Source organism: Suncus etruscus, chromosome 11 (genome assembly GCF_024139225.1).
Source record: "Suncus etruscus isolate mSunEtr1 chromosome 11, mSunEtr1.pri.cur, whole genome shotgun sequence".
Taxonomy (NCBI): domain Eukaryota; kingdom Metazoa; phylum Chordata; class Mammalia; order Eulipotyphla; family Soricidae; genus Suncus; species Suncus etruscus.
The window spans coordinates 9,395,772-9,413,285 of NC_064858.1; the positions used below are offsets into that span (position 1 = coordinate 9,395,772).

At 50.1% G+C, this 17,514-nt stretch overlaps 1 protein-coding gene across 1 annotated transcript in view; it reads right to left on the reverse strand.

Moving 5' to 3' along the window:
- Positions 1 to 2,627: 2,627 nt before the first annotated feature.
- The window catches only part of AGBL1 (AGBL carboxypeptidase 1), a 119,622-nt gene continuing 104,735 nt past the window's right edge, over positions 2,628 to 17,514 (reverse strand). Inside the window, 1 exon segment of the mRNA XM_049783946.1 lies at positions 2,628 to 2,876. Coding sequence (XP_049639903.1) covers positions 2,672 to 2,876 — 205 coding nt within the window. The 3' untranslated portion in view covers positions 2,628 to 2,671.

Genomic DNA, 17,514 nt, shown 5'->3' on the forward strand with positions numbered 1-17,514 from the left:
GGAGGGGAAGGAGACAAACAGGAAAGGGAGGTTAAGAACCGGAGAGGAGATGGGGAGGAATGGTGGGTCAGAATGAAGCTTGGAGTAAAGGCCAAGATGGGGAAGGATTTCTGAAAATCTTCTTCCTTGGTTCTGCACCTGTTGAAACTACATCTTGGCCTCCCAAGGGTGCTCAGGGACCACTGACGCCCCCGCCCTGATATGCAGCAGGCTTTGCGTCTCCAACCTGTATGCAGAGGAGTCTTTCCAAGGCCCGGGAGACACTGGGCCAAAGCTGTTCTCAGAATTGCTCAGGACATCCTGATATCCCTTCTAGAAAGCATCAACATTCTTCATCCACAAGTAGACACTGAGGGCAGGAAGCTCCTGCTTCCAGGCAGAAGTAGGAAATGAAATGGGAGCATGCCTGCAGCAAGAAAAACCCACTAAGGGAGGCCCTGAATTCTTTTCTCCAAGTCACCCTTGGATACAAATACTTCTCAAACTAGCCAGGAGGAGCTCGGCTTTACCTGCTGGGCAGGGCTGCAAACTTGTACTTGGCAGCAGTCTAGTGGGGTCCCCTGCAGGACCTGGGTCATGCATCTCCTCTCCTTCCCTTCCCTCTCTCCCCTTCCCCCCACATATCCGTGTGACTAGCCAAGAGATCAGACTGTGCCATGCTCTACACCCACCCTAGAATAAACCCAACCCGAGCTAGGCTCTAACCCTGGCAGGACTCAGCCCCTCATGATGTCGCATCATGACAAAAGGCAGGGACAGGACTCCACGCAGGGCAGACAGGCTGACAGAGTGAGAAACAGCTTCAAGGCCGAGGCTGAGACTACAGGCGACCTGGGCTGCTGAGCTTCTATTAGCCACCCAATTGCCTTCACCAGTTATGCTTCAATATTTAAGAGATTGCTACCAGTGTGGCTTGAAGTCACCATGGAGACTGGAGTAGAGAACTGAGGAGCAGCTCACACCAACCAGGATGAAAGTACCAAACTGGGGCCAAAGTGACACTAGGGGTCACCTCCAGGGACATACGTCCTGCCATGGCCTCTCAGAACCCACACATGGGGGCTCTGACTTGGATGGTCTCTTCTTCCTAAGTTTCCTGTCCCTCTGTTTCCACAGAGGCAGGGCAAGGTTGCCTGTGCCTGCTCAGAGGAAGGGAACTGAGGTTTCTTTGCACTATCTAAACTGTGTACTCTCTCTGGATCTAACTGGAAAATCTGAATTTCATCATATCTCACTCTCTCAGCATCCACAGGCATCTTCCTTTTCTGTTGCTCTGTCCCCCGAAACTCTGAGTCTTCAGGTATGGGGGCTAAAGAGCCATGAATCACTCGCTTCCTTTCCTATTTCCTTCATCTGTTTCTGCAGACTGGATTGTTGCAAAGGACAGTATTGGCTTATTTTAAGACACAAATCACACCCAGGAAATGGGGCCCAAGACATCAAGTTTCCAGCCTGAGACCCCAACTCTAAACCACAGACACAGATTTTAGATTCAAACTGTGTAAAATAGAGGTAGGGATAAAGTATGTCAGCAGAAAATTCAGTAAACTGTGAATAAAAACAAACTGACCCATCTTGGTGTCTGAGCTGCTTGCCAGGTGGAGGGAGCACTTTAGGCGAGCACCAAAGGAGATGATCCTTGGACCCACACAGAATTACTGATCTCTGCTTCCAGACTGCAAAGGGCAATAGGAGAAACTTGGGGGACTGGTCTGTGAGATGGGTGCTTGTGTGAATCTGGCCACCTGATTCTGGGTTGCCCATCAGAGACACTTAGGGAAGTCTCTTAGGGAAGCCTAAGAGACACAGTCCAAGGGGGAGCACCCCAAAAAACAGGCTCTGGGATTACCACACAGACCTGGCCCTCAGGGACTCCTCACAGACCTGGTACTGGGGACCAATCACATCTGGTCCAGGAGATGTCTCGCAGACCTGCCCTATAACTAACTCCCTCACAATTTCAACCCTGAGGACTCCTAAAGTCCAGCCCTGGGGACTCCTTAGAAACTCTGCCCTGAGGGACATTCACAGGCCCACTCTGAGGATACCCAACAGACCTGGGCCTGAGGAGTCACCACAAACCTAGGCCTTGGAACATTCCTCACAGACATGGCTTTGGGGACTCCGCACAGAAGCAACCTATGGAAACTCAAAGTACTGGACATTGAGGATACCTCACAGTCCCAGCCCTGGGATATCCTCACAGACTCTGTCCTGGGGGACTCCTCATAATCCCAGCCTGAGGACCATCACTGACACTTACAAACTTGGCCCTGAAAACTGGGATCAGTCCTCCTCTGTCCCCGCAACAGCTCACACTGGCTATGGGGTCCTAGATATACATTTGTTTCCATAGTCTTCCTCCTCTAGTTTGATTAGCAGCAGCCCACAACCTGGCCAAGAATTAGGGTGATGGGGGACACCTGGATGCTTAAGGAGTGAACACCAGTCATGTGAGGGTCACTCAAGCTGCCAATTGGGCCTCTGAATAGCAGCCAGAGAATCTTGGGGCACAGACCCCAGGACCCACAAACTGTCCAGGAAAGCACCTTCGTCTGACAGCCATCCATATAGACAAGCACAAGGCAGATTCCACTGTGAGCCGCTGTCCCACCTACTGAGCCCCGCCTGCCCAGGTGGGGTGTAGGGCTAGCACTGGGCACTCGCCCACCTACAGGCCAGCCCCACCACTGTGCCATGGTGCTCCATCCTCTCCCTGCGCCTCCTCGTCCTCGGGCCAGGCGCATGCCTGGATCTGTCGGTCCAGCTCAGAGAGGGTCTCCAGAGAGTCAGAGCTGTTGTCCAGGTTGTAATCAATCTCCTCTGCGCAGGGGGGCTCATCGTCCGGCTCCAGCTCGGCACCACCACTGCTATGGCTTTGGGAAAGAAAGGAGAGGAGGATGGGGAAGACACAAGGCAAGGACAGGGGAGATGGGGGAGAGGAAGAGGACATTAGTTATTCAGAGGGAAGGGCCATGCACTCAAGAGAAATGTGTGTGGGGGCCTCCCCCAGTTTCCTGGCTAGCAAATGGGTCATCTGGAGGACCTAACCTAATCTCCAAGATATAAACAACAATCTCCTCCCTTGATTTAGGACCTCGGGTGGAGGGGTCATCTGAGCTGGGGGGCACCAATCAGAGATGGTCAGAGAGACAGCAGCAGCTCACCAGCTCCAGTACAGTGCTGGGCTTAGAACTCGGTTTCCAAGGACACTCAGATCCCCTGGGATCCTCAACCAGAAAGGCAGAGCTCTGTCTCCCTCCACTGGGGCCATAGACCTGCAGACAGACTGATGGACAAATAAAGCTCTGCAGTGTGGATGGGCCCTGGCCTTGCAGACAGAGACAGAGCCATGCAGAGTCTGAGGAATTCAGGGAATGAATGGCCAGGGAGCCACAATCTCTTCCTGCCTTGCCAGGCCCCAGACAGCAGCAGGGACAGGAGAACAGAGGGCCCCTCGGAGATCCAAGGAAAAGTGCTTCCCTTGAAGTTGCCTCTGTCCAGTCAATTTGAGGTGCTCAGGACACTCAGTGACCAACAGGAACATGTCCTTTACTGGTCAGGCCCAGCTCATCTGCCTGCCACAAGCAACATCACTATGGTAGATGTGTCAGTGGACCCAGCGGACAAGCAGCCCAAGGCTTACCCAGGCCTTCAGTGCCTGTTCCCTAGCTTGGGGTGGGAAATCACCCCAGGATGCTGGGGAAGGGGCAGCTCAAAGGCAGGTTCTGCCAGGACAGAGCTGGGACTGAGCCACATCCCCTCTAAGGAGACTGCCAGTGGCTACCATAGGGCCAGGTCAGGCCTGGCTGCCCCAAGCTTGGTCTGCGGCTGCTCCAACTTGGAGTGTTTCCTGAGCTATAAGTCAACGTCCCTTCAAGCAGAACACAATCACATACTGGAAATCAGGAACAAGCGTGCAAGGACAACAGCCCTAAATGCTGGGAACTATAAAACTTACAAACAACCCAGAAGGTCAAAAAATTAAAAGGGGGCCAAAGTGATAGCACAGCAGTAGAGGTTTGCCTTGCATGCGGCCAACCTGGGAGGGGCCTGGTTCGATTCCCAACATCTCATATGGTCCCCCAGCCTGCCAGAGGCAATTTTTGAGTGCAGAGCTAGAACCCCTAAGCATCACTGGATGTGGATCAAAAACCAATCAATCAATCAATGAAGTTTTTTTTTTTTAAAAAATTAAGAGAAAAAGGCATTCAAGAGAAAGAAATACATGGAACTAAGTAAACATTAAATTATAACATCAACATGTATGGGGTACAGAGACATGGTGGGAAGGAAATCACGGTGTTCAACATTTTTAGTAGAAAAGTCAGAATTAGAACAATAGGGGCCAGAGAAATAGTACAGCGGTAGGGCATTTGCCTTGCATGCGGCTGATCCGGGATGGACCCAGTTCAATTCCCGGCATCCCATGTGGTCCCACAGCGTGTCAGGGATGATTTCTGAGTTCAGAAATCAGGAGTGACCCCTGAGTGCCGCTGGGTGTGGCCCAAAAACCAATCAATAAATAAAAATAAGGTTTTAAAAAATAATTAAAATAACTAAGTCCCAATGCAAGGGAATATAAAGGAAAGAACAAAATAAATTCAAAACCAGCAGGACCAAAAAGGGGGGGGTGGTGGAATAATAGAGATAAGAGAGATAAGAGCAGAAATCAATGTCTTTGAAACAAAGCGGTAGAAAAATAACACCAATGCATCAGAGGAAGGCCTGGCTGGAAAATTTTGAGGAAGGGCCAACCTCTGTAAAGGCAGATGGAGAGCAGGGAGGCCTCGCACCATGGGAATGAAATAGCTCCAGCCCCTGGAAAAAGGTCGGCTGCATCCCAGGAAGGACCTTCCCAGCTGCAGCAGACAAGCCCTTCCCTCCTTAGCAGGCAGGAACGGCTGCAAACAGAGTGATCTAGATTATCTGGACTGGATAGGAACGAGCGAGGTACTGGGATTAATCATTGACAAGGCTCCAAAAGGAAGCATCGGGGCTCGGAGCATTTCCCTAGAAATTTCTACTGCAAGATCAAAGGAGCCTGAATGCCGGTTCTTCATAACCTAGTGCAGAAACTGGGAAATTGGCCACTCGCTCTGTGTCTGAGTCTTACAAGACCTGGTGTAGAAGCTACACGGGGGCCGTGGAATGAAACTGATGCAGGGCGGGAGCTGGAGAAGTGGGAAAGGCCCATTCAAGGGGTAGCATTCGAGAAATGCAATCATCCAAACAAGCGAATAGCAAATGAGGTGCAGCGTTATTCAGAAAGCCTCCTAAGAGAAATCCAGCGATGCCAAAGTGGTTCAATATTCACACACCAGTAATTATCAGCTACCGTATTAACAGGCCGAGGAAGGAGGAAACTCCTCTGATAAATTAAATTTCTCCAGAGAAAGCATGTAATAAATTCACCACGGAAGGGAGGGGAATAAGAAAGAGAGGGAAGAGCCAGAGCCCAAGCCGGGAGAATCAGAGGAATGAAGGGGAGTTCTGTCTGTCCATGCATCTGTGCATGTCTGTTTTATTCCTGTATCTCCAACTTGATCATTACCCCCCAAAGTAATGGAGCTGGTGGGGGGAGCATATTTTAAATGCACACCTGAGGTGCATCTAGGTGCATTTATATTTAGATTTAAAAATGAAATAGTTAAGTCATTTTTTTTACATTCGAAACATCTCTAGCTGCTGCCTTTGAGCGGATACAGAAATAGGCGCAAAAAAAAAAAAAAAAAAAGAAAACCAAAATTAATTCTAAAAATAAATGAAAAGCCATTAAAAGATTCCCTTGTCAGCTTTTAAATCATTTGGATGACTTGGAGAGTGCAGAATAGAGCCCTACAGTTTTCACTCTTGCATTGTTTCAGGAGGGCAGGAACTGTACTTCCATCTGAGTGCCTAAGTGCGGGGGCAAGGTTGGCGCCTCTTTTTAACTTTTATTAGTGGTTTCCATTTCAGCAGCATCATCTCAGCAACCCCACACGCAAAGATGAGGACTCTCTCTTGTCGCTAATATGGGAAGATGGGGGTCGGGGTTGGATTAGCTGATGCTTTGATCACATCTCAAGAACACACGAAAGAATCAATGAGGGACCAGAGCAATATAGCACAACGGGGACCCAGGTTTGATCCCTGGCATAATATATGCTTCCCAGGCAATGCTGGAAGTAAGTTCTGAGCACAGAGCCAGGAGTAACCCCTGAACGCTGCCATGTGTGGTTCAAAATCCAAAAACAACTGTGGCCCCATCCCCCATTCTTCCTGTACAACTTGACCTTACCTGCAAGACCCCGCCCATTCGTGGGAGAGGTCTTGGGAAGGTTAGATCAGGCCTTTGACCCAAGGGATTAGGGTCTTTTGCCAGAATGGAAGTTGGAGGAGACATGGATGAAAGAAGTAAGATGCAGGGCTAGCTAAGAATGGCCAATGCTTACATAGGTTTATGATATAGGCCACAAAGATGTTGGCCAGGGCAATAAAGATGTTATCTCTCATGAAGCCTGTCTGAGTGAGTCTGATTCCCACCGGTGACCACCTGAAGATAATGACCAGAGGGTTAATTGGGGATGGAGCCACGTGACCAGGGCCTAAGGACAAAGGCCTCCTTCTCCACCATCCAAGCCCATCCTAAGGGCTGCACTGCTGGAAGTAAGTTCTGAGTACAGAGCCAGGAATAACCCCTGAACGCTACCATGTGTGGTTCAAAATCAAAAACAACAACAACAACAACAACAAAGACAAAGAGCCCGTGAACATTTAAAGAGTATTGACTTCTCTGAGAGAAGCATCCAGATGCCAACTGGCCCAGGAACAGAGACTCTACAGGACAGGATGGGTGAGAAAGTGGGGGGGGGGGGTGACAGGGCCCCTGGATCACAGTCCTGCGAATAGAAATAGCAGCTGCTCCAGGCTGTTCATGAACATGATGGAAAATTTTGAGCATGCTTGGCCAGCTTTACTCTGCAACCTAGCAGCCATGACCCATCACAGACATCCCCAAAACAGCCGAGATGCAGAACCATGCAGACATGGGGGAGCCCTGGGCTGCAGTTGGCACCTGCCTAGATCAATCCAGGCAAGGCCAGGTGCGCATGGCAGGTAAGAGAGGGGAGAACACGATACACACAAAATTGGGCAGGGCTGTACAAAAAATGATGAAAATCTTGCTCTTTTTTTTTTTTTTTTTTGCTGCACCCAAGTCGATTCTTTGAATACAATTGCAGCCGTGACTGTGGCAGAAAATCAACTTACAGCCTTACCTCCGATGATCATAAAAACTTAATTAGAAGTGGCTTGAAAACAGTACAGAAATACATCACAGAAATATTAAAAGAAAACATAATTGTAACTTTCCATCATTGACATTTTTTTTCCCCTAAACTTGACACCAAAGACAGTTTGACTCCTGAGACAATTTCAAAGGAGCCTTTTGAACAGGAACTAGAAATCTGAGACTCACCAAAGCAGCAGAAAAAGTCTCTAAAAGCAAAGATGCTTCTTCGCAATGTACATATCAAATGGTGATTTTTGACCTAACTGAACTGCTGATGAGGTAGTCAGAGCAAGCCCCTCACCAGTGAGAAATGAAGGAAATGAGAATCAGTCATAAAGGAAGACCACAGGAAACAGAATAAAATACATATAACATGCAATATATATCATATATATGCCAAAAATAAAACTTCATCTGAAACTGAAAAGAGAAACGTGAGTCAAAATTCAGAAATGTTGTTTTTCTCATTCAAAATGAACAAAAAGAAGTGTGTCGAGGGGGTAGTGGCATCTGGGAGTGAGTCCAGCTGATGAAGGGCCCCAAACGAGGTACTGTCGGGGGGGGGGGGGGTGTAAGCCAGAAGAGGTGCAGTTCAGTGAACAGCTGGCCTAGCTAGATTTCTCTACTCCCGAATGTTTGGAGGTGAGAAGGGAAATGGCTGAGGTCTCCAACAGAGCCAGAGGGAAATGATGCGCTTCACGCCTGCTTTCTCAGGTTTACCCACAAGGAAAATGTGGAAACAGGGTTCCACCTCCCCCTGCAAACCTAACCTCCCCTCTAAGGAGCAACCTGGGCCTACAGGCTCTGGAAGATGCGGGCGGCAGCCTGACTGAAGCGCTGGCCAGAGTTCCAGTGGCCTAAGATTCCACCCTCTCACCGCCCCTAAGCCTTCTGGGGTGCAAGAAAAGTCTACTCTGGGAAAAGGGGGAACCTCATGGGGTGTAGGAGTGACAGAGGAGAGAAACTCCAGGCCATAGCAGGTAACTCGACTGCTCCCAAGAGCCTAAACCAGGGTGGCCCCTGCCTGCGAACATGTGGTCACCAGGAGAAAATGCAACAATGAGAGGATTTCAGGAGGTAGCTAGAAGATTGATTGAGGTCAGAAAGATGGGAACAACCAAAGTTTTTGGGGGGGGGCTCTGAGAGGAAATAGCTCTCTCCCCCTGCAAATGGAAGCATGGTCTGGCTCAGCCCTCTATGAGAAATAAAATGAGACATTCCATAAAAGATGAGTATGGCCCTAAGACACACAGAAGTTCTGAGCATGAGCCAGCCCCCCCACCCCCCCAAAAAAACCACAGAGCAAGATGCGGCTCCTGCAGCCAGGAAAGGAAATCCAACCTGATGTCCCACAGTAGATGAGTGGACAAGGATAGGGCGGCTGGACATGGGAGAAGGGGCTGCTTTGGGGAAAGGCCTGGTGGCTCCCAGATGGGAGGCCAAGAGGCTGAGCAAGTCCGAGGGAAACGAATAAATTGGGGATAATCTCACCCATCTGTGGTCTAGACAGACAGCACTGGACATCAGTAACACCTTGGGCTTGAGTTCCAAAATGGGGCTTGTGAGTATAGAACGATGGTGGCGGGGGCCTGGAGCACCTCAGGTGGGGTGAGTGGACCATGGACATCAACAAGACCCGCACCCTAAACATTAAACATGACCTAACGTGTAATTCAAGTTTCACACACGATAAAGAGCTCAGCAGAGCAGCTGATCAATACAAAAGGTCTAGCTGCTCCATTACAGATGAAGAGTGAATTCTAGAAACAAGTTGATACCTAACCAGGGAAGGCATCTGCCTTGCCCACACTAGCCCGGGACAAACAGTGGTTCTATCTCCCGGTGCCCCATATGATTCCCCAAGCCAAGCCAGGAGCCGTTTCTGAGCACATAGCCAGGAGTAACCCCTAAGGATCACCAGATATGACCCAAAAACCAAACAAACAAAAATAAAACCAAGATGGCCAGAATCCCCAAATTACAGGAAAACAAAGCCAGGGAGTTCCAGGGAAATAAATCAAGCTCAGAATAGATAGCAATGAAGAAAGCAGGACAAGTTCCAGAAATGGATGTTGGAGATCGGTGAGAGCAGCAAGGGGTCCGAGAGGGGTATGCGAGTGAGGCTTTTCCGTGAATCCGAAATGACTCCACCTTGGAAACATTTTCCATTTCAGTGTTTAAAAAGCAATAAAAATGTCACAGCCAGCCAGGATGAAAAGTGTCAGTGTCCCCAGGGCACTGAGGGTAAACATTTTCCAAGCTAGAGTTACACCCCAGGAGACAAGGGCCCTACACTTCATTTCTTTCTAATGAAGTTGAGATGTTTTCCCAAAATGTGTGTAGTGAGTGGCTCAGTGTACTAACGGGTGCAGTTGGCTAAGGAGGACAATGAACCCACGAAAGGAATAAGATCACAAGCAACCGTTTTTATTGGGGGGGGGGGAATTACAGGATATGTCGGGTGACAGGGAAGGACACATAGAGTTGGATGTAGGCTGTGAAATACTCACCAAGACCCAGTGAATTGAGAGTTTATAATACAACTAGCCTAGCCCTGCACATAGGCCAGACATGGTGATTTTATCCACCAAGAGAAATAAATGTTGGGGAGACCAAGGAAGAAATGTGAAGGAAGAAAGAAAATGTGAAAGGAAGTGAACAGTGAAAGAAGGAGAAAGGACGCAGGAAGGAGGAGGCATGGAAGGAAGGGACAGAAAGGAAAAGAGAGAAAGAGATGGGGTTTAAGGAACAAAGGTGGGGAAAGGAGGGAGAAGAGGGAAGGAAGAAGAAATGTGAGGAATAAGGAAGAATAGAAGGAATAAGGAGAGATGGATGAAGAAAAGATGAAGAGAGGGAAGGAAGGAGAGTGGCAGAGGGAAGGTGAGGGAGGGAGGCTGAGCAGCTCATCCCATCTTTCACCAGCTCAGCCCATATTTCTCTGTTCAAGCTTTGTCAACTGTATAGCATAGGTCTTGCGTGCATGAGACCTGTGTCCAGTCCCCAGCAACCCCTACACACATATACATACATACACATACACACACACACACACACACACCCCAATGTGTTTCCTTCCATATGTAAGGCACCGGGTTCTCCCCAAGAACGGGTACACGTCAAAGCAGTAAAATTGCTCCTATCACCCTTGTGTTTGTTTTGGGGCCATACCTGGTGGTGCTCAGGGCTTATTTCTGGTTCTGCATTCAGATGTCACCCCTGGCAGGGCTCAGAGGTCCCTCTGGAATGGAACCTGGGTCTACTGCATGTAAAATGCACAGCAAGTGCCCCACTTCACCCCAATCACAGGACAGGGCAAGGCCGAAATCTACAATTCATGCTGGTCTTTCCTCATAGGCCTTTGACCCTCTTGGCAGGCATTTAGGGACTTCCCTGTTCCTTTTGTTTCTTTTTTCTCTGTGCCTCAAAATTCTATCCCCTAGCCCCCCTGGCCCCAGGTGAGGGTCCCCTGGGCCCAGGCCTTGCATTCCACCTGTACTGGGGCATCTCACTTATTAGCTTCACTTGTGGAGCTAGAAAGGCAAAGGGAAGACAACTTCAGAACCCCCAAAGTTTATCCCCAGTGAATTTCCATTCATTTCCCTCTTTTAGCATCTAGAGACGAGGGTACTAGAGGCTAGACCCTGTCCGGTTCCTCGTCTTCATCCTTAAGCACAAACCTTCCGCACAGCTTGCAAGCAAAGCCATTAAAAAAAGTCTCTCTCTTTTCTCTCTCCTCGCTCTTCCAAGCCAGCCTGTATACAGCAATTTGCAACTTTATGATGTGATAAATAGAATTTCTTTGTTTTGATTTTGCATTTGCATATTTATTGAGATATGACGATCTTAATTAGTTCTGCTTTTTTTGTTTTGTTTGTTTTCATGCTTGGGGAAAGACAGTTTTCTAGAGTGCGAAAGAATCCTGCCTGCTAACTGGGAGAGGCGTCCCTCTGCCAGGGGGTGAGGGAGCACTGCTTAAAAGCTGGGGAGGGCATTTGCCTTGCAAGCAGCTGACCCGGGGTTGGATCCTTGGCATCCATCCCATATGGTCTCTCAAAACACTGCCAAGAGTGGTTCCTAAGTAGAGCCAGAGTCAACCCTGAGCACTGCCCCCACGGTGTGGTGCGAAACACAAACAAACAAACAAACACAAACAAAACACAGCTGGGAAGATCGACCCCTCCTTTTCTTTTAAAATGCAGAAGGTCTCAGGGACCCAGATTTCCTGCATGAGAAGGGTCTCCTGAGCTCTGCCAGGGCTGTTAACCAAACACCTGGCCTAGAGCAAGCCCTGAGCTCCACTGGCTAAGTCATATGCCTGCCCCCCCAAAGCGTGGATGTGGCTCTGGACAGTCCCCTCAGAGGAATCAGGTCCCATTTCCAACTTGGAACTGTACCACTCTGCCAGCCTTCGAACAACTGCTTCATGGATGCAATGTGCTGTGTCCATTGTGGTGACCAGTGGCTTGTCTCACCCCAACCAAATGACAATGTGCCTTGGCTCTCCCTTAGCGCCAGAAAGCAACCCGCTCCTCTCTCCTGCACCCCTTCCTCCTGCTGACACGACCTCATGTACTGTGCACGGTTTGGACTCTCTGCAGCTCACCAAAGACAGCTCTGGGGCCGTGGGTCGGGCAGGGTGGTGAGAAAGGTAGCCTAAGACTGGGCTCCGGAAATGGAGCTGCAAAAGCAAATGCAATCGGAGACCTGGGGGTAATGCCAGGCACGCAGGAGCTCTGGTTCCATCTCCAACACCCCCATCACATACCTCTGGGTGATACCCCAAATTCAGCAAGTCCCGGCCCAGGCTAGCACACAGCTCTGTGGCGTTCACTGCCAAGATCCCCTTTCACAGGGACTTAGATAACCTCCACCCTCTTTGATCCTCTGGAAAATTCCATCTCCCATCGAGGCCGTGCAGGGGATAAAGGTGCCTGGTTTGTACTTGATCCACCTGCTTACGGCTCCAGCACCCAATAGGTGCTGAGCACAGAGCCAGGAGTAAGCCCTGAATGCTTACTCTCCCCAAAACAATCCATTCCCCACCAGCCTCCTGTACTCCCCTCCCCAAAGCTGCCTGCCGCATTCACATTGACGGGGCCTCTCCAGGGCTTGAATTGGGCGAGTGGAATTGAATTCTGGGATCAATGCTGCCTTTAAAATGCAAATACCAGCCCGGCTCAACTCAGCCTTTGACGGAGCCTGGGAGCCTCTCCGCTTCCCCGTGGGCGCCCAGCTGAGCCTTCAAACTCCTCTGCACATCTGCACCTTGCAGCTCCCACATCTGTACAGGTCACCCTGTGGACACCGACGCCCCCTCGTGCCGGCGCCAGGAAGCCCAACCTTTTGCCTGCGGTTGAATCTGTGGCCACTTGCCCGGCCCACCCCTGTCCAGATACACATCCCCAACTCCAGAGCTGGGACCTGGGGGATTTTTGTTCAGACCAGCTCAGCTCTCTGCCCCACCCATTAGCACCTTTTGGATTTGCTTGGACCCTCCCACATCGGAAAAGTTTTCCACGTCCTGTTCGTGGGACATGCACTGCCTGGCCCCCCTCTCTCATCACTAAAAGACCCACAGAAAGGGGCAGCTCTGGCTTTTTGCTTCCCCCTGCCAGCCAGGCTCTTCCTGCGGCCATCTGTGAGTGACAGGAATCCTTGGAACACTGGCCAAGTAGCAAGGACCAAAATAAAATGTTTTCAAGGGTGCAGGCAAAAGACAGGGACTGATGGAGAGAGAGAGAGAGAGAGAGAGAGAGAGAGAGAGAGAGAGAGAGAGAGAGAGAGAGAGAGAGAGAGAGAGAGAAGAAAAGAAGAAGAAAAGAAGAAGAAAAGAAGAAGAAAAGAAGAAGAAGAGAAGAAGAAGAAGAAGAAGAAGAAGAAGAAGAAGAAGAAGAAGAAGAAGAAGAAGAAGAAGAAGAAGAAGAAGAAGAAGAAGAAGTAGTGTTGGAATCTTCAAGCATCAGGAGGAGAATCGAGTGCAAGGCTCAGTTTTGTTCTCTGAGGAACCAACCTTGAGTCAGGCTCCCACGTTCCAGGTGAAAGGAGTTTGTCCCACCCCAACAGACAGAGGGATTCTTCCATGGCCCTTTCTGTTATCAGAACAGAATATGGCTCTTTCTGAAAAACTCATTTAGTTCTCAGAACTTTGTGTCCTGCCTCAGTTACAGAAAGGACCAGGGGTTCCCATGTTCAAACCCGGACCATCCACATGGTCCCCAGAACCAGAAGGTTGACCTTTACTACATACAACATTGCTTTTCCCTGCCATTTCTATCCAGATGCTACCGTGTGTTTACAAGCACAGTTCTCTCTCTGGCCCATTAGCATTCGACATACAGATTTGAGTATAGCTTGTTAAGGGAAAAAAAAAAAAAAAGAACCCACTGGAGCACTGTATTAAGTAATATTTGACACCGTTAATGAGGGTGCAATTTCAGGTGCTATTTAAAAACCTTCATGCAATACCAGTATTTTCTCCAAAAATAGAGCAAAAGTTAAATAGAGCAAAAAGTAGCTAGAGAGAGACCTAGGAGTTTGCGGGTATTCATTTCGGATCTGCATGCCAGGATCCGGGAAAAATTTCCAATGAGAATTTCAACTTTCCAGAATCTCACACGTGTAAGGAAAATGTAGGAATGTTATGATCAGAAACTGGTTCAGTCAAAAAGGAAAAGGGTGTGGGAGGGGGCTGGAGCTATAGGGCATTTGCCTTGGACATGGCCATGACCCGAGTTTGATCCCCAGCATCCCATACGATTCCCTGAGCCTGCCAGGAGTGATTCCTGAGAGCCACCGGATGTGACCCCAAAACCAAAACCAAACCAAAACGGAAGGGGGAGTGGGAGACAGGGTGTGGCTCCCAGATGCCAGAGTGCTCAGCCAACCCTGCCAGTGTCCCTGCGGGCACCCGGCCCCTGGCATCCAGCCTGAAGGGAAATGCAGATGGCTCAGGAGATGAAGGGATCAGCGTTTGATAAGGTTATGATTAAATCAAGGTCTTTTTTATTCTAATTACACTGCATTTGAGTAACTGCAGTGTAGTAAGTAATTGTAATTGATATGCAATTAAACTTGTATTTATGTCACCATTGCCAGCTGCCTCTTCCTGGCCAGGGACACACAGCTGGGGGGAGGGCACCCTCCTGTCTCAGGGGTTCAGTGCTCCAAGGCCTTCTAGACATGCCCTTGCTACACCCCAAAACCTGCCCAATACCTTTGGATCCTCCCGTGGAGAATGGGGACAGAGCATCCCAAACGCGGTTCCCCCTGCCTGCTGTGACCTGGACAGGTCGGCAGGGCGGGTCAGCGGTCATGTCCCAAGGGTCCTGCAGCCTTGAGCTAAAGCAGGCTGTGGTGCCTGAAAATAGGTTATCTATACTCCTCAGGACAGTGCCCAAGGAAAAGAGCAGCACCTTGAAAACTAAGAAAACCCAATAAGAGACCAGAGCGATAGCACAGTGGGGAGGGCGTTTGCCTTGCATGCATCTGACCAAGGTTAGATCCCCAGCATCCCATAGGATTTCCCAAGCCTGCCAGGAGTGATTCCTGAGCACAAAGCCAGGAGTAAGCCCTGAGCACTGCCAGGTATGGCTCCTCCCTCCCAAAAAAACAAACAAGGGTTGTCTAAAAACTTTGAACCCATAAGGCAGTGCTCAGAGCAGAGGCTGGAATTTTGATCAGAAAATAGCAAACATGGAACAGACTATGAATTCCCACAGGACAGCACCTCTGGTCGCCTGGACTCTGAGCAGGCCCCTCTGCTCCCAGGACACCCAGCTTAGTGGGGGGACAAACCCTGGGGCTGTGTGATTGTTTAACTGCAAGGTCTGAGGCAAGGAGAATCACCAGGCTCAGTGAGGGACCCTAAACAGTTAGCTGGGAGAGGCAGTATCGACCCACAATAATGAAGGCAGAAAAGCCAGAGCAGAGCTAACTAAGCTCAGACAGGTCAGGCGGCTCTCCCCCGCCAGATGAACCATAGCCTTGTTCAACCCGTCATGGCATTTCCAGAGCCTACAACCTCAGGAACCAACGAGCATCCTGGAGACAGGGCAGCTACAGCCAGATGGGGATCGAACACGGATTATGGGGGCTCAGACCCTGGATCATGGAGGGCTCAGACACGGGTCATGAAGGGTTCGGACATGGATATTGAGAGGCTCAGGCATAGATTGTGGGGCCAGGTATGTGTTTACTGCCTCAGCTTTGACATGCTTGGTTTGAGGAGGAAGGTGGCATAAAAAGCATCTAGGAACCATTTTTCCAAGAAGGAAACTAAAAAGCATCAGGAGTCATGCCCCGGCATCCTCCTACACACATGTGAACACACAAGCATATGTGTATGCATACACTTGTACACACAAGGACACGCACGCACACACACACACACACACACACACACACACAGTTTGAGGAAATTGCTCAGAAATAGCCTGAACCAAATGGAAAATCTTTGGCTTCAGCCCGGGTTGACTCCTCCCCAATTCTGACCCGAGTACAGAATAAGGCCGAGCTTGTTAGGGACATCTCTACCCCTGAGGCTGTAATTCTAGGCAGGATATTTGGATACAGGAAAGGGGGGGTTCACCCTAGGACGAAGACGATCACATCTCCGTCCTCGTCAATGTCTCTGGGGGATCAATAAACGTTCACTGAGTACATTATTGAATTAATTTCCCAAGGAGAAAGAGAGACTCCTTCCTTGATAACTGCCGCTGAAGAACTGCAGCTGTGAGTGGAGTCAAGAGGAATGGAGAGAAAACAGTCAGGAGAAGGGGGCAGCTGCCGGAACCACGTGAATGCTTGGGAGGAAGGAGGGAGAGAGGAAAGGGAGGGAGGGAGGTGGAGGGAGGGAGAGAAGAGAGGAAAAGGAGAAAAGGAGGGAGGAAGGAGAGGGAGGAGGGTAGGAAAGAGGGGAGGTAGGAGAGAGGGAGGAAAGGAAGGGCAAGGGAGGAAGAAAAAAAGATGGAGGGAAGGAGGGAGGGAAGAAGGAAGGGGGAGGGAGGGAGGCAGGAGGGAGTAAGGGGAGCACTATAACTGGACAGATGTGGGTGCTCCTGGCCCATTTCTGCCTTCTTTGTCCTCCCTACTGGGCACCCCCAGTGGGTCAGAACTGGGACCCAGTTTATCATGAATCCCAAGAACCTATCTGGACAAGGCTAACGGGTTAAAGATGGGGAAAGGGGAGAGGATGACGAGGGAGTACCGGAGAGCAGGAGAGATGTTGCCTAGGGAGGCCATGCAGTGAAGATCGGAGCACAGTGACCCATGAGGGGAGGAGGAAGAGGTGCCAGGACCGGTGCAGGGTCCAAGTGGGAAGGATGGTGGAGACTGTGAGTGCTGGAGATGAAGAGAGGTGATGGTAGGGGCAGGAGGACTGTGGCAGGCCTGGCAGTGACAGGCAGAGTGGCTAGTGGGCAGGGATTTAGGAGAATAAGTGTCAGGCTAGGGTAGCAGCTAAAAGAACCCAGGAGGAAATGGAGGCAGGGAGAACCCCAGGTCACAGCTGGGAGGGTCCAGCTGGAGGGTCTCAGGGAGAAAGAGAGCCGGAACCAGCACAGGGAAGCTCCAGTCCAGCCGCCCTGGGCTAGAGGGATCTCACCCAGTGTTTTATCCCTTTGGCCCTGGCCCTCAAATCCCTCACTGCTGCTCTGGGGCAGAAGTGGGCCCAAACCCAGCCTAAGCTCAGTTGTGTTCCCTGAGCCACTGTCTCCCTCTAGCCCTGAGTGGGACCTTCTGCTGTGTATCAAGGAAGCTCCATAGAATATCATTTGGGGGCGGAGTTAGGGAGCTGACAGTCTATCAGAAAGTCCCCAAGACCTGCCAGGTGGAGGCTGGGAGCATCTGAGCTCCATCTGAGCCACACTGCTTGCCAAGTCCTGCCTAAAATCACATAAAATCCAACCACCACCCCCGAAACATCACAGGCCACGTGCCTCAGCCCGAGTTGTCTGAAGACTAAATATGTGAGGTGAGAAGAGGAAGATGAAAATGAACAACACCAGGGAATTGCCAAGAAGAGAGAGAAATGCAGAGACAGAAGGAGAGAGACGGAGACAGAGGGAGAAACAGGAGAGAGAGAGGAGACAGACACAGAGAGACTTAGTGTGTGTGTATGTGTATTGTAGAGTATGTGTGTGAGTGTAAGTGTTGAAAGTGTGTGTGTGTGGGGGGGGGGGGGTGATGCCTGGATCCCAGACTCTGGGAATTCCGGTAAAAATTAGATCCCTCTAGGCCTGGGT